Below are 22,854 nucleotides of genomic sequence, written 5' to 3'. Positions count from 1 at the left end.
TCCTGCTTACATATTCAAAACAATTATCATTGATATCCCGTTGTCCCCAACATTTCCACTTTTTTCTTTTTTTCCTCGAAATATCTGCATTACTTATTTAGAAAAATATCACCATAAAAATAAACACATTTACAGAATATAACTCCTGTATAAAAAAGTTTAATGTACATGTACGTGTATATACATCCAATGATACGATTGCAGAGTTATAAGAAAAGCTTGACTTTATTTAAATATATTGAAATTCTAAATTCACTTATTTTTAACAGCAACTTTAATAATAATAATTGTCATTTGCAGAAACGACGTCCTTAAATTGTCACGTATAGGTAAACGACCTGTGTTAACTTTTAACACGTTTTATGTTGAAGGTAGTGTTGGCTATAGTGTCGGTGAAGGACGAATAAGTAGTAGTGCATAAAAGTCACCAATGTGGCAGGTTCAAAAACCTTTAAAATAATGCATTTAACCTTGAAAATAACGTAAGTTTAAGTGAAATAATAACTTAAAAGGGATGCCCGGTCACACTATTGAAGAATGACAAGTCACGACCCGTTCAATGAGGACGGCACACAATAGTTCTACCTGACGACATAGGTCAGTTCTAGCCATTTGATACTGGAAATGTCATCGGATTACACAATTTAATTAGATAACTTGACAATATGTATATATATATGTACATCTCAAAGGGCAAGAAAAGTTCTCTCTACGTTCAGTTTACTTTACTTTCGCTCGCTGCAGTCATTTCTGACACAGGCGGACCGAACAAACGCCGGCAAAATGTAAGTACATTATATCATCCTGGCATCATATGATTTGTCAAGACGTTGGCATGATTGCATATGGCAATCGCGTTTGAAAAAGATTGTTGAAAATATTATGAAATGAAAACTGATATTTTTCTAGATTCCGGTATGCGGTACATTTATATTAAACTCATATACCGATGAAGTGAAAATAAAGTTTGTAAAAAAAAGTTAGTATGGACATTTTTCTTGTACCAAACTTTTGAGAATATCAGTATATTCAATGTCCAATCCTGACATGTTCCAGTCAAATTTGAATACAAGTGAGGGTGCGTCATAACGTGGCTTCTGAGAAATTTAATCATTTATTTGTTATTTTATTAATCTTTTAGTTGGAATGATGGTTTTCTTCCTTTTTTGAAAAAAAAGCCTTATTTCTAGGTATTCCACTTGGTGAGAAAATTCCATTGACTCTAACACATATTCATCTCTAAAAACAATTATCTTTAATTCAAGAATATGTCTTATGTCATCATGATGCCATTACAGTGTTGTAGAATAACAAAATATCAAATTTGTCAAACAAAACTTCATTCTTTTCGCCTTAATGATTGAGGACTAAGCAAACATTTGCACCATTTCTAAGATATGACTGAGAATTGTATTTTTAAAAATGGCAAATCAAAATCAGTGTGTGTGGTCAAATTCACTCTAAAACTGTTGGGCCATGCTTTTAAAAATCAGTGCATCTAATCATGCTGCTTTTTTCCAATTGAATTCCTAACGGAATGAACCTGTTTTTGAACCTGTCACATTGGTGGCTTTTATGCACTACATCTTATTCGTCCTTGACCAACACTATATAGCCAACACTACCTTCAACATTGGCAGTTTTGGTCCGCTCTCTTCTTGCCAGGTTGATGATGACACGATCACTTCTGGCGTTTCCACTTCGCGGTCTACCCGTAGATTTAACAGGTGTCACATTTCCTGTCACAGCACTTCTCCTCAAGATTCTATTCACAGTTTTCCTGTCCATACCCAAACGTCCGGCTATCTCGATTTGTTCCTCGCCCATATCTGCATATGCAACCGTCTGGTGTCGTATTACCATATCTGTAGGTCGCGACATGGTCTCAGTAATCGGTAGACACAGTTACTAATGTGCAAATCTCCGCGAAAACTGACAGAACATGACAAACGCACCCCTCCCACAAGCACTGTACCAAAACTCTGTGACATGTTTCACACACCCCAGACATTCCAGTCACAACCAATGGAGAGTGACTGACTGAAAGTGTTCATAGTACACATACATGTTACTTTATGTCGTGCCATTTGGTTTAATGGTTCCTTTTTCGTGCCAAGCGTCACGTTTTAGAAATAAGAGTAAAATATCCCAAAAAGTGTACCAATCATTTTAGACGTGTACCAATCATTTTTGGCGATAGTGTATCTACACGACCAAATGTCACGGACAAGAAAAACGAAATTTCAAGTTTTTTAAGTCGATTTTTCTCACAAAAAGTGATGTGGCAAACACAGACCCGAAACACCTGTGATATTACCAGTGACTGTTGAAAGGATTAAGTCGGGTGTGTCATGAAGAAACCACAACTAACGCATTGCACTTTCTGTATTGCCATTACGTCAAACAAAAAGCAGTTCGATAAAAGGCGGAGGGCAAGCCACGATGGTCGCTACTAGATGGCAATGGCAGTCACTCTCAAAAGTGTATATTTTGATTAAATGACTTGTTTCGTTGTGTTATAGATATAAGCGTGAGAGGGTTAAAATAGTTCAGTTAAGGTATAACCAGTAAGCGTAAGCCCACTTAAAGCATTTCGACATTTCACTGAGCATCGCTCAAAATTTGTGATGTTTAGTAATGTGTAGTAATGTTCAGTGAGGGTGTGTTAACAAGCTTTAAGCAAATTCACGGAGCATTTATTGGGCGATGGATGCACGTTCTGCTGTCACCTTCATGGTTAGTAAACGAGTGTCGTAAAATCGCCACATAATTAATAAACCGGGCGCATAAACCTAAAAACCACATAAAACGACCGTAGACTGCCAAAACTAGTCCACCATAAAGCAAAAAAAAAAAAAAAAATCAAAATCGGTTTAACCATTAAAAACAAATGTTGCAAAATCACCATACCCACCCTACACACACACACACACACACACACACATACACACACACACACACACACACACACACACACACCATAGAGCCGTACCTTGACTTTTTTGTTCAAAATGGTGCCAATTCCAAAGCGGTTGAAAGTAGCACGCAGTTTCAGTAGCCGTTCAATTTTCTCTGTAAGTCCAGTTTGAGAGTGGCTCAAACTGCGACCATGCACTTGACTTGTAGTCATTTTTTTTTTTTTTTTTTTTTTTGTAGCACAATAGAGGCCACAGTTTTAGCAATTTTTGTTTGAAAGTATCTTTTAAATAGCTGACAGTCGTTTCCAGAAATATATCAGATTTCAGTCATCACTAAAACAAAAGGCTAGCAATTTCAACCACAAATTAAAACTGTAAAACCGTTACAATGTTTGTCCCATAGATGCAATATTGTTGTATTATACGGTAGTTCTCAAATTATTGCTCTATCGAGAAATCCTATTTATTACTTATCCTCGACCACAAAGGCTGATTTATCTCCATTCGTGTGTTAGAATGTCTCGTCACACTATGCTTTCATGACGTTCTCGTAGCAGTGACGACAAGTACGATTTAAATACATCTGATTCAACCAGTTTTGAACACCCTTTGAGCTTAGAACCGATCTGAGTTATTTAAGTGTGAATCAGGCCCATGTCTGGTTGTCGTTAAGAATCATCCAGTTTTGACCAGTTTTGTGTTATGTAGGTCAAGGACTATCTTTGTCATGCATATAAGTAGTGGGCTAGGGGACAGTCATTGTGCAGACAAACGGACAAAAAGGACACTGCTACTTTCAAACGAACTTACACATTCACATTCTGCCAAATAATAAAAGTTGAATATTTTCAAGTTTTTGTTAAAGACGGTACTATTAAATTTGCATGTGTTACATTTGCATATGGAATCCAATCAGCTTGTTTTTTTATTGAAATCATACTCGGTGGACACTCTCACGCAGCTTCTTTACTGTGAGTGTCGTCTCTCGTTTAGCCACGTGAGTGTCCGACTTCTCGGTCAAAGAGACGCATGACCTCCAGACTAACTCCAGACGATCGATTTCTGTTGACGATCGAGCTAGGTTTGGACTTTATTGTCTCCATCCAATGAAGGCTTAACGTTTGCTGGAGCATTGTTTAAATAGAAAAGAATCAGAAAAAAAAGTGTCAAAAAACTTAAAGCAGACTCTCATTTACAGAATTTAATTTTTTTCCCAAGAATTTGAAATAATTCCCTAAATACCTTTGACGTCACATTTTCTAAAGTATTTTTTTAAGTAGAGACGGGTAAAAGCTTATGGGTTTGTTGGTTAAAGTCACGTCAATGATATAGGTCTATATGTGAATCACATGTGCACCTGTCTGGGTCGATCCTGTCCAGATATATCGTCTGAATGCGTTCAATGGTCACGAACAATTCGGTGAGGGTTACATTGAGACGGCGCTTACGTCATGCTATTTTTGAGCACGTGATGTAACATATTTTGAGGTGCGCTCATTCCTGCAAATCTTATGTGCATGTCTCCTCTCTTCTGTGCAGCCATATTTGGACGAGGACAGCTTTAAATCATTAAGAGCCGCAGTGTAAATGCTGATGCAAGAGGAGATTTAACTTTTGTCAAAGTTTGCTTAAGTTGTGAATTTTTTTCCTGTTTTATATAATACTCTATGACGTCAGTGGCAATGTTGCGATGAAAACGGTAAGTGAGGTAAGTGATGAAATCCTCTACTTGAACGATAATGTAACACGCAAAGTAAGAATTAAGTATGGTAAAGGTAATTTAATTTTGTCTGGTTTAATTGACTAACTGAAAATTCATGTTTTACAGGGATAACAGAGGGAAATTACTAATGGTCGATCAAGAAATGAGGAGTGGATGCTCGCCGGCTAGGGAGCCTGGGGACGGTGCAGATTCGCTTATTAAAGACGAGAGAGTCCGGCTTAGAATAGACATGAAGACGGCACTATCTTACTGTGAGTTGAATATAGTCCTTATCTAATTACTCATTTATCAGTTATGTTATTTGTATACAAAATCATTTTTGTTATATATTAACCCAATTAGTAAACGTCATTTGCATTGTGTGTTTTGCCTATATAAAAGTCACAATTGCATATTTAGTAAAGCCTCAAAGCGAAAGTCATCTACAAATCAATTAGAAAAAAATCTCATTTAAGCATTATTATTATTATCATTGTTCACCAATATGTGCATGTAACTAACTTGTTGTACCTAACGATAAAACGAATATTTTCATTGTACAAGTAACTAGCAACTATTACGCGCACCTTTCAATGATGTTTAAGCATCTACCTTTATTTGAAATGTCCATTTTATAAAGTTTGCATAGACAGTAAATGATTTGCATATCATTCCTTTTTCAGAAAGATAATGCCTAAAGATATAAAACTGATTTTATTACCAATCAAACGTCGTGACAGTATTTCACATCATAATATCAGGTATAATATCAATTCTAAAATAATTATAAAATCAATTCTGGTATAATATCAATTCTAAAATAATTATAAAATCAATTCTATTTGTAGGTGTCGCTGGTGTGGTGAGCGTGGCATTTTTCTTGTGCATGGACGACTACCGCTGGGTGTGGTATTATATGGTGATACCAGCCATTGTGCTCAACCTTCTTATCATCCTTTTGCTCGTTGTGTCCTATTTCTCCCTCGATGCTGGGCAAGAATTGTCTAAAATAATCTTCATGCTTTTGTGGCTACCAATATCCTTCGTCCTGGGCTTTTCAGCGAATCCTGCTGAATCTGGCCGAACGCTGGGATACTTCCATTCTTCGTCGCCCCTTGAGGAAGAAGACATTGCATCGACTCACGATTCTCCGGTAAACCAGCGTCTGAAACAAGTGATGTTCTTTTTGTTGGTAGCAGATATCCGCCGCGTTTCATATCCGCCACAGTCTTCTCTGCGCATGGCTTGGCTGACGTCATTCGTGGGATACAACTTGGTGGTAGATGCCGCAAAAATGATTCATGAAACTACAGAGGCATTCCTACAGAGCTCGCCATTGTCAAACAAGAAGACGCAGTTTCAGATAACGGAGGGGATTTTAGTGTGTTTGGTTATGGTCATAGATTATCTGTTGTGCGGAACCGTGACAGACACATTCTTGCGGGCGATGCACATGGTCATTACATCAGAGATGCTAAAAGTCACCGTGTTTCACACGCTAGACGCACTGTCCTTTGATATCCTTGAGGGAATGGAGAAGGATGCTTCGGGCATTGTCTGTGCAGCATTGGAGACTAGCGTAAGTTTGGCGTTGATAATATGGTACCTCACCCTGGGCCGCCCTTCCTCCCCTTGGACAATGTTAGTCATCGCTCTGGTGATATACAGCAACATGTATTTGGCTATACACAAAGCATACGCCACTGCTTGGCATAATATTTGCCGAGAAACAGAAAAGCTTTCGGTTTTTCGACGAGCCACATTCCGGGAGACAATGGCCTACAAGGACATTTGCGCTGTTTGCTTGGGGAGTATGAGAAACGCCCGGATCACACCGTGTAGTCACATGTTTCACGGGAAGTGTCTCCGCAGCAGCCTGCGCGAGAGAAAAAGATGTCCTATGTGCAACAAAAACTTTGACAATATTTTAAAGGGTGACTTGAAAGATGCTGCATAATTAAGGAAGGCGTTTACATCTGTTCGCCAGCCGGCTCAAATCTTTTGAATCTTTGCAGTAATGACTGAAAGGTCAATATCCCTTTGACTACATGTATCCGTATAGTCATTGAATCAATTTTTGAGACACAGTCAGCAGTCGGCGACTTCCATTTCAGTCGAGTTTTATGTTTTGTTTCACAAGAGAACTTAAGCCCAAAATTGGTATAGATGTTTAGTCTAATTTGAGGCAAGATAAAGCAGTTGTAGTTCATTTCAATAAAAATTGAGACTATTCCATAACAAGAAAAACATAGCAGACCGATTTTTACCTTATTAAGGGGGACTACTATCCATTTACATGTATCTTGAAGTAAAGTACACCATATTTTAATCTAAAAGCTACGGCCAATTTGAGGGCTAAAGCTCATTCATGGAACTGGCCGCTACTGGACATCATGTTGTTTGGGTAAGGTGACCGTAGCAATATATTGAATCCTGCATCTACTATATATTGGATGTTTTTGGTAGTTTTTATTAATCGATTTAATCGATTTTTTTCTGTGATCTACATAGATACCTTACACTTAGCCACAAGGTTTAGATTTTTCATTAATGTTATTTTTGTGGCTCTAATTTTCTTATGTTTCATCAATAAAAATATCGTACATGTTTTTATCTTTTCTTAATATTCTGTACTTTTTTATTATTCACTATACGCTGGTAGCAGTAAAAGTAGCATTTTTTTGTAATATATCATATTTTTTGTTTTACTTGCTATTGGATATAAATTTTTGAAATGATTATACATAATATCGTATAAACATTTTAATTTTTTATGGAGTATAATTCCTGGGTTTTTTATTTTATTTCTCTCAACGTATATTCTGATAAATGACAAATTGGTGAAATTTTCAAACTCTATTTTAATTTTTTTTAATCAGTTATATTTAGCATTCAGCTTTTTAGTATGTAAGTGGAGAGCGCTAGAGAAAGTGGAATTTGAACAGTTTGGAGTTTTATCATCTTTTGAAACCTTTATATTAATGTAGAGTTGGAAAATGTCGCTTTGGGTAACCATATACGGATGAATAATAGTTGGTAGATAATGTAGTTTTATGTCTCTGGACAATAAAAATGATGGCTCGAAACGCTAATAATTTTGGTACTTTGACAGCTTTGTTTTTGCATGCATACAGGTACACGTTTAAATTTGACATATCGTTATTCATGTATTGCATTTTCGTACCGAAAAACGGCAATTTTACAAATAGGCAACTTGCACTTGTTGTTGTAAAAATCAAATATCAAGCCGACAAAAATGTTAAATAAATAAATGAAAAACAGTTGCTATCGGCTATATACCAGTACACTAGAGACCTGTTGCGCTCGTTTGTAAGACTATTGTTGCGTTTCTGATTTCATCAGAGGTGACATGATTGCGTTAGCTCATCTCTCGCAATAGTACAGGCGTGTTAGAACTATCTGCACAATGATAAAAGTTTACCAATGTTAATAATATATACATTTAAATCATCGGATCGGCTTTTTATCAGTGCTAAGATTACTACAATGCTCAAGATGTGATATATCAATCGCTTTCCCAGTTATCCATCAAATTAATGATCAATATCTCTTGCATAACAATTAAATGCTTATTTAATGCCTGCAGGTTTCTTTACATGTATATTAACTTTCCATGAATATCAAAAACGAACGATTACCCATTCATTTCATGAAAACATCGAGTATTAATTCACTTCACCAAAAGAAGCATAAAAAGTTAATTGACGATTGGGTGAGTGGATGCGTCACTCTTGAAATGTTCAGGGAGAAAGAAACACTGATCATAGTCAATTGAAGAAGGCACCAAGGGTATCATTTCGCTGGATTCAGGCTGAATATAAAATCTCTAATTGACGCGGCTCACGCGAATCGCTGCCGGGTATTCTTTCTAATAAAAAAGACCTAATAGGGTACTTTAAAGGGAAGCTCTAATGGCCCATAAACAACAAGAGACATTGGAAAACGCCCATCTCTTAAGGGTTAACCAAACTAAGTAGCTGAGCTCAGAAACGTTTAGGACAATAAAATTTGATCGTGTTCGAACTTGTCTTGGTGGAGATGGCTTAGGAATTTATTCAAGTCACTGTCACTCTTTCACGCTAAATTCTAATAAATATTTTGAAAGTAATTTTGATTTAACTGAACCCGCATTTTAGTTAACTGAGGGACCAACATAGTTCCTGAGGAGTTCAATTAACTAATGAAGAAAGCTGATACTAATTTTTTTCTTTTCTATTTTTATTTATTTATTTATTTATTTATTTATTTATTTATTTATTTATTTATTTATCCCCACAGCAAAGCTGACACCTAAATTTAAGGAATTGTTGATTTTAATCAAAAGACCTATAATAAATATAACTTATTGAGATAAAATAAAAATTATAATAAATATAACTTATTGAGATAAAATAACTTGGCAGTGTCAGAAATAGAGATTTTTTATATTCGAATACTGCTCAAGAAACCTGCACGTGCATTATGCTGTAGTAGCTACTTCTACCAAAACCTTATTGCCTAAAAGTTATGAAAGATGCTGATTTGCACATTTCCACTAAAGTCAAGTATCGTTCTCGTTTCTTAACAAACAGAAAAAACGTGTTATCAGACGTACTACATTCAGCTTATGATTTGTGGCATAAACAAATACCAAGTGAAACGACAAGGCCGATTTTCGAATGAGATATGAATGTCCCACCCACTTCAAATAGATATATACAGATAACATATATGTATATTAATAATTTTGCAAACAGGTGAAGTCCAACAAAAGGTCTTTTGTGGAAGAGAAGAACGCCAAGAATGCGCGGAATCGCTGATAGAACGCTTAGGAGGTATTCCAAGTATTCACATACCAAATGCTGTAAATCTTTTCATCAAAAGGGCAGCCCAAGTAGCACGTCGCCGCGCCGTGACCTCGAACTGAGGACAAGACCTTACGTCGCACATCCCGCCCCAGGTACAAAGCAGACGGTTGGAGATGCTGATATAATCTTAAAAGCATAAACCAATCGATTGCGGATGGCAGATACAGGTGTTTCATAAATGCTCTCGTTTATTGCTCTGTGGGAAATGAATATGGACATTTAATGTGAGTGTATTCGTCTGTTCTATTCCTGTCTTTTCTGCTCTGGTCTACTGAAGTACTTCTACTAAAGATTTGTTTACATAGCACTGTAAGACTGTTATTACATACCACAAAACATTTAAAGAGAATAAAGTGTGCTTGTCTTATCAGGATAGCTTATTAGTTTAATGGCACTGTATTTTTGAATCAGTAAATAGAAATATTGGAAGCATAAAGCAAAATTGTTTAGAATAACCAGCTTTTTTTTTACTTCCTATGCTAATTGCAACCTTCGTAAACCACGAAAACTCGTGAAAAAACGTTGGGCCTATCATTCAATATTAAAAGAAGGTACAAGATGGATGATAACCTGATCACAGAAGCACAACCAGATTGAAGTCTTACCTTGGCAAAGTGAGCAAGTAATACTGTAATAAATAAAGCCATTATGAGCTATTCCCAATATCCCTGACTACACCACTACGAGTCGGTTCAGTGGCGAAAAACATATTAACTGCTGTGTCCTTTTCATCGCATATCAAGCTTTGACAGCAAAATGATAGATAATACGTCCACAATGAATAAATGAATGGGGTTTTATGGTAAATGAAGGCATAGAGTCGAAGCGCACCAAGACTGGGGTCTATAAAAAGATTCCCCTGACCGACAAAAAGGCAGTTATAAATCCAAATCATATTAGAGCGATCAACACCATAGGTATTTCGGTTGATTAAAGAACATTAATCATATTACAACCGGCCCTGTGAGAAAACAAATTCATCTCAAACACATGGGCCTACCATTAATTTTAGTTTTAATTTCCTTGCTTCAATCGTTTTCTCATATCGAAAATGGGTTTATGGGTTCTGCCGAAGAACATTTTGTGATCTGACGATAAGTTTAAATCTACGATCCTCCTTCCAGTCTGGTAGTTATGCCGGATCCGGTGGGGGAGGGGGGAGGGGGGCGGTGGTGCCCCCTCTGCTATTTGCTTCGGAGGTACCCCTTTCTTCCCATTCTCGATCTAAAAAAACATACCAAACAAAAAGAGATTGGACAATACAATGTTTTCATTCCTTGTGCCTCACATTGGACAGTAAGAGTACATGTATTTTCGTGTTGTTATTTTTGAAGAAGAAAGTGAGGCAAAAGTATTCCTTATTTTATGCCCCCACCCCCAATTTCACTTCTATTTGTGAACAGTAAGATTCGTGTTGAATGGCAGTATATACTGAAGACAATAAATATGAAATGTATTTTACACAAATGTTTTTAGTGATGCGAACATGGTGCCCTGGGTTGATGCAATGCTGATAGGGATACACTTTAAAATTGCAAAATAATGTACAACTTGTCACATTATCACAGGTGAAAAGGTGTGAATATCTTCCCAGTTTACCTTGCCCAAAGAGGCCTTCGTTGCCCCTTTTAAATTAAAGTATCACCCGAAGTTTATTTTCAAATGGGTGTGTTCTTCCAAAAGACATTTCGACTTAAACGAAGGTTGGAACTTAAGGATCTAACAGAGCAGGATAAAGTTTGGTGTTTAAGTGGTTTTAATTAACAACCTTTTATCACTGATAAAATCCTTTTTTCGTACCTTTGGTGGAGCCACAGAAGTTTTTTCTCTTCTGTTATGTTCTCAGTGTGTTGAATAACCTGTATAAGCCCCGAGAGATGGGTAGCATATCCAAGGCGTCGCTATGTGCCCTCAGAACGCCCCGAGATGCACAAAAAATGCCAAGAAAAACAGTCCGTCAGATAAGACTTTCCGGGATTCAATCGGGTGTTTCAAGCTGGTGGTACTCAACGCATGTTCAGACGTCACCCGAGAGAGAATACCCTCCTTGTTTCCCAGGAAATGCTTCGTTAATACTATATCATGAGTTCAACGGCCTTAGATTTGTTATGTTTCTGTCATTCATATCACATGTTAACCAGAGAAAGGTAGACCGACAGTCGCAAACGAGATTAAAAAGTGACTGTTCGGAAACTAGTTGATTTTTTTTCAAATGCCAAGGTCATTTCAAGTTCCTCTGTCTAAATTTGCCCTATCCATATCTATGAAGATAATGAGGAGGGTGGCCATAGATATGACTATGTATTCTTGATTTATTCAAAATGTTTTAATCTTGATATCTTCTCTTTTTATTCATTTGTTCATTTTTATTTCAATATTTTTGTGTACATTGTAGACAAGCAGTCACATGAAAATACCGTATGTCACTGAAGCTAGAGAGTGGTAAAAACATGCCTCTCGTTCCTGTGTTTATTAATTCCCAATGCGACATTTGAATAAGGTATACAGTTATAAAATATTTTCAATCTATACTATCTATACCTTTGTTATTGTATACGAATAGCAAAGAGCATCAACACGGAAATAATGAGAGAGACGGACGTAACACACGTAAGTCTCGCGACTAAGCGTATAATCAAGAAAGGTTGCTAGGAATTTGAAAGAAAGTGGGACTAGACATTTCGTTAGACTAGCGAGTGCGGTGAAGCAAGGAATAATAAACGGACAGTATTTATCCAGTACCAATTCACCATATTATGTATTTCTTGCCAAGACTGCATTCGAAGCGCATAGACCCTTGTGACTGAAAAGTTACATGTACCTCCTCTCACGCGTATTGTTCCAGACTTTCTCGTCCCGTAGGACGTCACGACGTGACGGTAGCTTCGTTTTATCTGTAATGCATTCCATTTAAGCCAGTTTCCATGCAATCAAAGCCCGATTTAATGATACAAGGATTAAAATCAGATTAAAATGTAAAATTGGACATGATCCATGGGGATGAGCTCAAGCATAAAAATTCCTCTTTCTCAGATATTTGTATCTAAGTCGCCAGTACGTCCCCATGGTTCCCTCTAATACTTTGATAAAGTAACAAGGCTGATGCCTCGCCCCTTAGGACTTTACACAATTAGAAATGGAACCTGCTGGAATTGACAAATCTCTGTTCTGTTACATAAATGGAGTTTGCCTCCCCTTTTAACTTATGTTATAGTGTACTTTTAAACAACAAAAACGCAGACTACGGTTGATTTTTTAATGAACTTCGATAGATTTATTAGAAAATAAAACAGATTAATGGCCGATTTTCATTATAGGATAATGTGGTAAATACTAGTTCTTTGCCTCCAGATACATAGCCCTCACCTGTATAAAGGTACAGGTTACCTGTTACTATAACTTGATTTCGTTTTTAATAAAATAAAGTTAAATGTCTTGTTACGGGGCATAGACAAAACTGGCCTAAATTTTCACCAGGTAATCTCAGCGGTCGGTACACATTCACGCCCACAAGCGATCCAAATTAAACTTTAAAAAAGAATGACGCAGTCGATTCTAAATCAGAACAAAAACGTTATAGATCCTAAAATATTCACTCAAGTGCGAAATGACCCGTCCATGAACTTATAGTTTTAAAAACTGGGTTGAATCAGATTAACAACAAGGCCCGCTGGGGTAAGCAGTTTCTGCTGACTCGCTATTAATTAAGTACAATAGAAAAGTACGCAACTCCTCGTTGAACCTATTGTGAATATAAACAAACAGAACACCTAAAACATGCGGCCTCTTGATGGTACTTCTGCGTTGAGTAATTACCTCTTACGAGTCCAATTAAAACTAAATGCGTATACGCTCTGAAGTATTACCATCAATTAAGGCATGCTATGGTGATTCAACAGACTAGCCTGGACGTGATGTTGGCTTCCCTTGGTTAGGTTCCGTGTATTCGTCTCTTTTAAATGGTAAATTGCATGTCCTAGGATTACGTTTTCTTTTCAAATGTGCAAAAGTTTCCCGAAATCTGGAATAATAACATAAATTGATAACAGAGTGTTTGGCTGGTCACAGGCGATATCTGTAGACAGATGAAAATCTGTAAATCTTAAGCTTCTGGCACCAGCCTTCCGTGCATTGGGTTTGCTCAACTGCCGCGTGCCGTATATTTGAGTTTACTGAACATTTGCGTGATGTTATGCACCATGCATGTTTATAACTGTATGTCTTTTTTTATCAGTTAAGGCATATAAAAATGCAACAGCCTGCTCGTTATCATAATCAACATACATAATCGTACATTACATACACTGTATGCCAATTGAAGTTCCAGTCAAAAGCACTAAATTATAATCCAAATGCAAACCCCAGCCAGGTAGCGCTATTACATGTAACACCCCGAAACAAGGCCAAGACCCCATGGGCCTACACTTCAATTTTGATATTCCAATGGGCCCTCCATTTCCCTGGACATTTAATTACTTTTAGCATTCGTAATAAACGTAATTCTTATATCACTTTAAATCTCGAAGGGACATAAAACAAGTACGAATATCATTTTGACGCCTACCTGTTCACGAAATATGGCGTGCCTGAAACTAAAAAGGAGGTTATGTTAGGTGTGACCGTGTGACCTTTACAATGAGCGGTGATCAGTATGTGCTGAAACAAAGGGTTTGGATTTCTTTTTTTTTTCTGTCACATGTTTTATCAGACCTGTATGTCAGGACTTACGTGATTGCACGTGTATTGGCAGGGGAATGCACTGTTCGTTGTTTATGCATATACAGGTATATGGCCAGGGTCTCCGCTACTTTACCCTGTATCAAGTCATTGTATTGTGTAATCAGGAAAAAAGTAGCCCGTTCACACACGCAACCGCTTATTTACTCCTCAAAGGGTAAACTGAGTGCGTCTTGGTCTTATGAAACAGTAATATCATTATTTACGGCACCATATTGCTTCTCACAATGTAGGTTTGATTAATGTTCTCTTACATTTATTTTTTGTTAGAATTGGCTCCAGTCGGTTTTCATCCAGGTCAGAAAGACCCGGCTTCAAGGTTTGCTGAGGTGAGGCAATTTTGTGAATGAAAGTACTGCAGAAAATTACGCGAAAATATAACTTTGCAAAAGATTTTGCTGCCGGATGATTTTCTGAGCGAATGTTTGATCAAACAGGAGTGAGCTTATTGATAAACGCGACAGAGATTCTGGATATGGGCGCGTTTCACAGCAAGAACTCATCGTACAAGGTGTTTTTATTTTGTTATTTTTTATTTGTTTGTTCATTCAATATACATGCAGTATCGATAAAGCAGTGCGGTCTAATCAATTGCCTTTCTAAGTATCTGAAATAAAATACCAATACCTACCCGACCACCTGCATTTGAGGTGTTTAGCAGCTATAAATGAATTTTTAGTATAAAAATGAGTGGTTCTTAAAACTATTACCTTACTGTAATACTTATAACTTCCTACGTTTCAGATTCCGCTGCGAGACGCCCTTTGAAATGTTCGCTGATGCGAACGTTGGCATTTACTGGACCCAATGGACTGACAGAGGTGGCTGTGTATTAACCGTCTGCATCCTTACCAACAGGAGAAACAGTTTGCCTTGGGGGGGGGGGGCATTAAACAGTGTTCTTAGGCTATGTTTTGACTGCTAGAATCGGACAGTCGACCACGCAAAGTCCACATTACAACGATGGTCTCAGAGCTCATTAAAATGATTGGTCAACAAAATATATCTGACATACCTAATTGGGTTAAGAATAAAGAACTTCGTGAAGACGATTCCAAATTTCTCAAAGCGCTAATATGTGCCAAAGACCGAAAATTGTATGTGACCTTTTATATTCTTTGAAAATGATTTTAGTAAAAAAAAAAAAAAAACGAGTCAAGACATTTTGCGAAACAGGTCTCAGGCCACAGTTGAATGCTAAAGCCAATATTAAGACTAAAATTTTAGACCAATAAGATTTAGCCGACTAAGACGCGTTTCTCAAAATATCTCAAGGGCGATAACCTTGTTTTTTTCGTCTTACAAAGCTCATATACCAAAAAATATTATACGGAAGGCAGGCTAAGGCTATAGCTGCTCACTGAAACTCGGGATGCACACAATATTAGAAACGGAAAATATCTTCTGTTACGTGTATGGCGTCAGACAGACTGATTGATCATGATCGTTTTTACTTTTACCCTAAACTTTATGTGGACACATATACACGCGTTTTACACGAGGGTCGCTTGGGGGAAGACCCTTCATGTCCCCACACGACAGTTACGATGACCGTATAAAAATCGATAAATATAAACATACGACATTTTAAAATTAAGGCGTAATAAATGTTTGATTTCCACTCAATCATGACAGAAAATACTGTAGAAAACGATAGATGACGACTCAAATTATGACAGCTGCAGCGTTGATTTGCTCACTGATTTCTGCTCACTGTCTTATTTAAGCCTGCTCTGTGCAAACTAACAACACATTCCAAGTATTAGATGGGGGTTTTGAATCCAATACAACGGTTGTATTTGCCGCGGTAAATTTGAAAGAAACGAGGTTGAAGATTTGAAGCTCTTAGTTACTAGTTTCACAACTAAGAAACAGGATAGCCTGAGGGAACCTGAGTCAACTTCATCACTGTCGACCGTGTCATCGGAATTATGTCTGATTTCCCGATGAATCCCATTTGTCATGCTATTGCCAGATACTGTTGGATGTCAAATTTGTGAGAGGTTTGATGAAGACTGTGTTTGAAACTGTTGCTCATAGTGGTGGCTCTCTCCAAGTTTGGTCGAACGAATCGGGCGATGCAGATGGTGAAGGAAAATGCCATCGCCTGTTGTCAAGTTCTAGGCATAGAAATAATGCCTTTTGCTCGCGCCCATTTGGCTGCAAACTTCTGTTTCAACATGTCAATGCACCACCTCATCAGGTTTGCCCCACACAATTTGTCAATGGACAGGGAATTGAGCCACTGAATTGGACTGTTTATTTTCCTCATTCGAATCCCATAAAGTACAGTTGGGATGACGGAGGACCATTCGACTATACGTGATGACCTGAGACAGGTTCTTGTCGTGAAGTGGTTGATCCTAGCCTGATATACACCAACAAACTAAATGAGTCATTACCTCAAAGGATAGAGGACGTCATCGGGTTTGTGGCAGCTATGCTGGAATTCTTTAAGGAATAACATGAACTTTGCGAGATTCTGGAATTTTGCATCAATTCATGCTTCCTCGGACAGAATATTTGCTTTGCGTTGAGGATAATTTCTAAATGTACAATTGATCATCAGAAGTAACCCAACTGGGAGAAAGTTTAGCAAATATAGTTGAAGGTAGATCATTGAATTATGATAAAACACTGAGTTGGTTGAATGATGCATTTGTCATATTTTGACCGCATTATTAGATCTAATAAAGATTTAATTAAAGATCTAATATTCTGTTAGAAAATCCCATCATTTTAGCAGGAACCTATGTAGACAGGTTAAAAATCTATCATTACTAAATGGCTGCAACCATAACGTTTGCCGTTCAAACCGTGCATAATTCTACAAGAAGTGAATTATCAACAAAGGCTATTAACAAAATGCCTTTGTGGAACTGCACGGCTGATGACAATGCATTACACTGATTTTCAGACAAAATAAACTGAATACAGATTAAGAAAGTCAGTTTCACTCCAAATGTTTAAATTGAAGTATAATTCGCATCAGGAAGCAAAATGTACTTCCGAGCCATTTAAACTGATTTTAGTTTAACTGTTTCTACATTAATGCGAGATGTTTATAAACGCACACAACATTTTACTTCGTTTTTCGCCAGTTTTAGATAACGCGCGATCAAAAAGATTCAATAACTTGTTCACCGGAGCGCAGTCTGGCAATCGATGTGTTCAAAATAATTGCTTCTCTGAATCATCGTTTTATTCCTATATGATGGCCAACTTCTTGGCAATATCAATCATTAATGAAATACTGAGAGTGTCTACACTGATATGGATATCACTGTGTTCAAGTTCAAAGTAAACACCCCCGATTTGAGCGTCCTGCAGAGGAAACAAGTTAGAACGTCTGAAACACATTTGGCAACATAGGACTGTGTCTGAAATTGCGAACCTGACAAAATATGCAATAAGGTGGCGCAGTGGATTGCAAAACACATTTCAAAACAATACACGCCGCTGCTGGTTTGTTTTGAATTTTACCACCCACTGACTAAATAAAAACGTTTCAAAACAGGCTACTGGGAGGCTGCGGAACTAGCGCTGGAAGCAAGAGGTGCCCTCTGGCTATTACCCAAACACTTGCAGATATTTTATCCAAATAGACATCTTTGAAAACAATGACCAGGTAATCGAATAAAGACTTACATGATGAATTGACCAGGCTACGCAAACACAAACCACCAGTTGCTGTAAGAACACGTAAGACACACGGGTTTTAACACTTAAAAGTGTGAATTAATGCCTCGTGCTGGTAGTTTTTGTATGTTTTTCGTACAAGAGAATATATGACTCACGCATCAGCCGAGGCATAACACTGTATTTGGTTCAGTTGCTCGAGTTCATTTCAATCCCTCAAAGGAAAAGGAAAAATGCAATTGACATTGAAAAAACATTTATTAACGACCTTGTGGTAGTATGGCGCAATGCAGGATACCAGCCTTTGAGAAATACACCCTTAAATACACCCGTTTCTCGGGGTTGAATTGCTAGGATAGCAACATCTCTTGGTAATGCTTGGAAAACAAGGAAACATCCGCACACAATTACTGAAAAAGACAAATATTAAGCATAAAATTCAATAAAATGAGTCAGTGTAGGTGGCACCATTTCAGACTCAAAGCTTACTTTTTCATTCGCACGTCTCTTTGTACCTCGGAAGCAAAAAACGTGATTATTGGAAAAGCAAAGTAATAAACTATGTTTGGTTGCGTCTTTCGGTTTTCCATTTGCCAGTGACCTTATTATACCGGGGATTTATAACTAGAAAATATTGTAAACAAACGAACGACCAGCAAAACATTACCTTCTTGACGGAGGTAATAATGTACGACTTATTGTGGACCTAATGTTTTATGGATTAAACGAGAAAAAGAATGAATCACCACTTTTGAATGCTGGAGTGAACTTAACATTCTCAGTTGCAAATATTCATTCAGACCAACAAGCCCTATGCTTTATTTTTCTATTAATAATTCCCCCTTTGGTTAAATTTACTAGGACTAAGAGACAGAAGACGTTCATACACGGAATGAGTGCAAATTGACCAGAATATACCTAGAACATTGCACTTTGTATGTCTGTTTGCAAATTCTAGGCAATTTGTCAATGAATGTTTAAACGAAGCACCTGATCGCAAGTACAAGGAATATGGCTTGTACTTGAGCGCGTGATGGGGAGTATATATACATTGTATACTCTTAATATTTTTATGTTTAAATTTTTAAATTATCAAATATTGGCTTTCCCTTGTACATAGATGTGGTTTTTACATGTATATTCCATTAACATCATTGGGATATCGGTTCTGAATCATGGACTTGTAAAGTAAACTACCATTAAAGTTGCCAATGTGGTACCTTTGGACTCTCCATTGATTCCATTTCAATTAAATGATTTTGAGTTTGCATACTGATATTGTTTTATGATAATTAGTGATTTAATAAAATGAAACAATTTTCACGAAATATTTCACATCTTGCTGTCAGCAAAATGTTAGCACAGTTACTGATCACGTTTTTTCCGTTCAATCTTCAAAATGTCCATTTACTCCCTATCAATGTATGTCCCTTAGTAATTTCCTCTCCGTTGTCATTCTAAATAGCCTCGACATCGTGCTGTTAGTCACGACACAATTAACCAAAATGTCCATACACATAGGCAGGGTGATATATTACATGACGAAAGAAATTCGGTATTATTTGGCTGAAGCCGTGTTAAAATGGTAAAGTTTATGTATTGTGGCAATATGGCGACTGTGCAATGGACTAATGTATTGTCCACATTCTTTCCTTCATTTATTTTATTATAAACCCCACAAAATCTTTATTAGACACTTGGTATCATTTACAAATGTTACTGTCTATTATACATTGCTGTTAAAAACTGCGCCAGTTGCTTCACATTCATTTGCATGATTTTTCCATCTAGTGCTTCTTGATATATTACATTTATTTTATGAAGACGGCAGAAGAGGGAATTCATAATTTTTTTGCATTTCTCTCCTATGAAAAGTTCATAATAAAGGGGTAATACATCGTAACTCCAATATAGTGCACTCTTAGCAAGCCCCATCTAATGTGTTCTTTCTCTCTGAAATGCCATGTTTCTTTGACTGATGGCAGGCAAAGAAGAATAAAAAAAATGTCGACTCTTTGGTATATACTGCACAGAGCATCAGTCAAACGAAGGTGCCACTCCCAATATGTGAACATTACTACCACAAATCGCCTGTGCATTTGCTAAATGTCTGAAAGAAAATCGATCTTTCGGAATAGGGTAGCTTTTCCTTTTTATCTTTAAACAGAAGTAAATGTTTGATTCAAATTGGAATTAAAATGATATCTATATCTCGTGGTGGTCTGTGTATAATCCGGTCTCAAACCAACTAATCTTTTTCTTCATCCAATAAACAGAATGGTGTATTCAATATTCTCTTTGGTGGCACAGCAGTCACTGTTATGCAATCAATCAAATTCTATTCACCTATATGATGGACCACAAAGCGTACATAAGATACCCCTGTTCTGCTGGTAAAATTCTATTACTGCCAAACATGTTGATCTCCCGATGACATTTGCCGAAGACAATTTCATTAATCGCAACTACAAGTAGCTGTTTCACTCTCGTAATCGAGGGTGAAGATATTTTGTAAACTGCCTCTCGAGAATACACTCAACCTTTTGGGTATCCATAAATGATTGCTTTTATTGATATTTAAGACCAAAAAAGTATAAGGAGTGATCATCCTACGCTTTCATGTCATTTTCCAATAACATCTGCAACGCCATAGTTCAATGACACCAAACAATTGAAATATTAGCGGTTGTGCTTGCGCAAAAGAATCCTTTATAATGAGACAGCTCGCATTCTCGAAACTATTCAGTTCGCAACATAATTTATGAACACGTTTTCCAATTAAATATATTGATGTCTAGTTGGTCTTGAATGAATTCTTTGTCATATGTTGTTGATATCAGCACATCCTCTTCGTCTTTCATTTCGAAGTTGTAAAGCAATTTTTCTGATTTAAATATTTTAACATGGTTTATGGGAATCATGTGTTATAAAATGCGAGTAATCTTATGATAATAATCGTACCTCAAACCTTAAGATAGCATAGTTTTGTCAAATCTTGTAATTGTTATTAGATAACATTTTGCGGTTGAACAAACCATTTAAACTTGTTGTATCTTGGCAAAAAAGCCTCTGAACACTATGTAAGAGTTCATTACCCTTTCAAATACATTTCTAAGAGAACCATTGTTATTTAAGTTGACGTCATCTTCCAGACGCTGTTTCTGCCATTGAACATTGCCTGTACTCTAATCCACTATAATACCTCTTTGGTTCAGCACTTAGTCTTCAGAGCCCGTGACTCTGTTGTTAAATTTAAACATCTAAGTACTAGAGCAACGACCGGAGGACGTTTCAAAAGATTTGTGATAATACTGAACGATCTATCATTTCTCGAATCTAATGACTCTGTTGGATGTAGTAGGCAACGTCAGGACGGGTTCACTGCTTTTCTACACATGCCTGAAGCTAACGGGGCAGTTTCTAAATGAACACTACTTCCTGAGCGCCTTTGTGATAAGCACGACCCCTTGTAAGTGAATACGCCCGGCCCTTTATTTTCACATATTTGCTGCTATAATATAAGCTATGCAGCATGTTGTTGAGCCAAACTGAAAAAAGGGCATCACTTATAAGTTTGAAAGGTTTTTTTTTGCAACTGTTCTTGGTACTGCATTGCATGACGTCGGCCTACGTTATCCTGGTCATGGAAATCATGTTGCCATCAATGTTAAATTTTTTTCAACTCCTAATATATGATCTATTCACACAAGGGACGCATACTTAGAGACACATCTCCGAGTCCTTGAATATTGCCTATAATCAGGCGAAACTGGCAATCTTAATGGATTAATGGAGCAAGAACAAAACGATTGTCCTTGGATTTCTTGGAAAGGGCTGCAAGAAAAATATCAAAATCATAATGACGCAGTTAATCCACTAATATGAAACATTAAAAGCCACGTGAATTGTCCGCAGTGTCTATTAAAAGGTATCCTCGTCTTGTAATCACGAAATGTCAATGCAAAACAAACTCTTCGTGGAACGTCAGTTCTAGACAACCTTCATAAATCATCTCTCCGTTTCGATGTGAACATTTAGGTTTATGCCCTTTCCACAAGCCAGCTGCTCTCGTTCACAGTTGTGATTTTTACAATACATTCCAAAAAGTTAAATCAATGTAAAGTTTTTAAAGAAATGGATATAGAGATGTCAACTTACGGCAAAGATTCAGAAATTGATGACGACACCATGAAGTGTTTGAGTATGTAGCATAACGCACAACATTTAATGTTATTTACTGCCATAACTCATATCCCATGCAGAAAGGCTGCTTAATAACCGGTGTGCAGGAAATGGGTAACTTAAAGGGATAACAACTCTTCATTTTGGAGGGAGCATTGCCATTAGAGGGATTTTCCTGGGGTAACGACGATGTTCCAATACTTACCAATGAAATGAATCTGTTCCGACATTCAAAGTACGTCAGTAGTTTTTTAAGTGAGTCATTTGTAATAATCTTATAAGAGATTTCAGTTTTCAGAATAATTGCGATAACCGCCATTTTGGTGGTAAAATGGAATATATATATATATATATATATATATATATATATATATATATATATATATATATATATATATATATATATATTGTTTACAATGTATTTATTGTGGATTTTCGAATCTCATATGAAGCGCTGCTATTTTTTTATTAGTAACTCTAGGAGGGACGTACATTTACATCGCATACTTAAATGGTCTTCATATATATAATCCAAAGCAGCTGGTCAACTGCTATTACATTTTCACTGGCAACATGCTATTTATCATATATGCTTAGCTCTAGGCTCAAGGGTTTACAGACAAAAGTTGGAATCAAGTACCACTGGCTGCAGTTAATCACTGAAACAAAATCAATGTTTCTTCAGACATTTGAATAATGGGTTAAATTTCCATTCGCAACATTGCCTAAACCCCTCGCAGCTACGGCTCCTTTGAGGTAAATATTGCAATTAACCTCGCAATTACTTCTTTTCAATTTGATCTGTGAG

At 36.9% G+C, this 22,854-nt stretch overlaps 1 protein-coding gene and 1 long non-coding RNA gene across 2 annotated transcripts; both read left to right on the top strand.

Annotated features, from left to right (window-relative positions):
• Window positions 1-4,752: 4,752 nt before the first annotated feature.
• LOC106163072 (uncharacterized) lies at window positions 4,753-7,698 on the top strand. The gene is made up of 2 exons (XM_013540542.2): window positions 4,753-4,892; window positions 5,469-7,698. The coding sequence occupies exons 1-2, from the start codon at window positions 4,769-4,771 to the stop codon at window positions 6,575-6,577; spliced, it is 1,233 nt and encodes a 410-aa protein (XP_013395996.2). The 5' UTR covers window positions 4,753-4,768; the 3' UTR covers window positions 6,578-7,698.
• Window positions 7,699-9,388: 1,690 nt separating this feature from the next.
• Window positions 9,389-16,194, top strand: LOC147764359 (uncharacterized). The gene is made up of 3 exons (XR_015331936.1): window positions 9,389-9,712; window positions 14,496-14,554; window positions 14,970-16,194. It is a non-coding gene; the product is annotated as an uncharacterized LOC147764359 (long non-coding RNA).
• The last annotated feature ends 6,660 nt before the right edge of the window (window positions 16,195-22,854 follow it).

This window comes from Lingula anatina, chromosome 1 (assembly GCF_051362555.1).
Source record: "Lingula anatina isolate TDL-2025a chromosome 1, LinAna3.0, whole genome shotgun sequence".
Taxonomy (NCBI): Eukaryota; Metazoa; Brachiopoda; class Lingulata; order Lingulida; family Lingulidae; genus Lingula; species Lingula anatina.
This window is presented reverse-complemented; position numbering and strand designations above follow the sequence as displayed.

Excerpts from the sequence above, each read along its gene's own strand:
- LOC106163072 (XM_013540542.2), top strand. The coding sequence starts at position 4,769 with ATGGTCGATCAAGAAATGAGGAGTGGATGCTCGCCGGCTAGGGAGCCT. Across the intron at positions 4,893-5,468 it reads GAAGACGGCACTATCTTACT|GTGTCGCTGGTGTGGTGAGC; the intron begins GTGAGTTGAATA and ends TTCTATTTGTAG.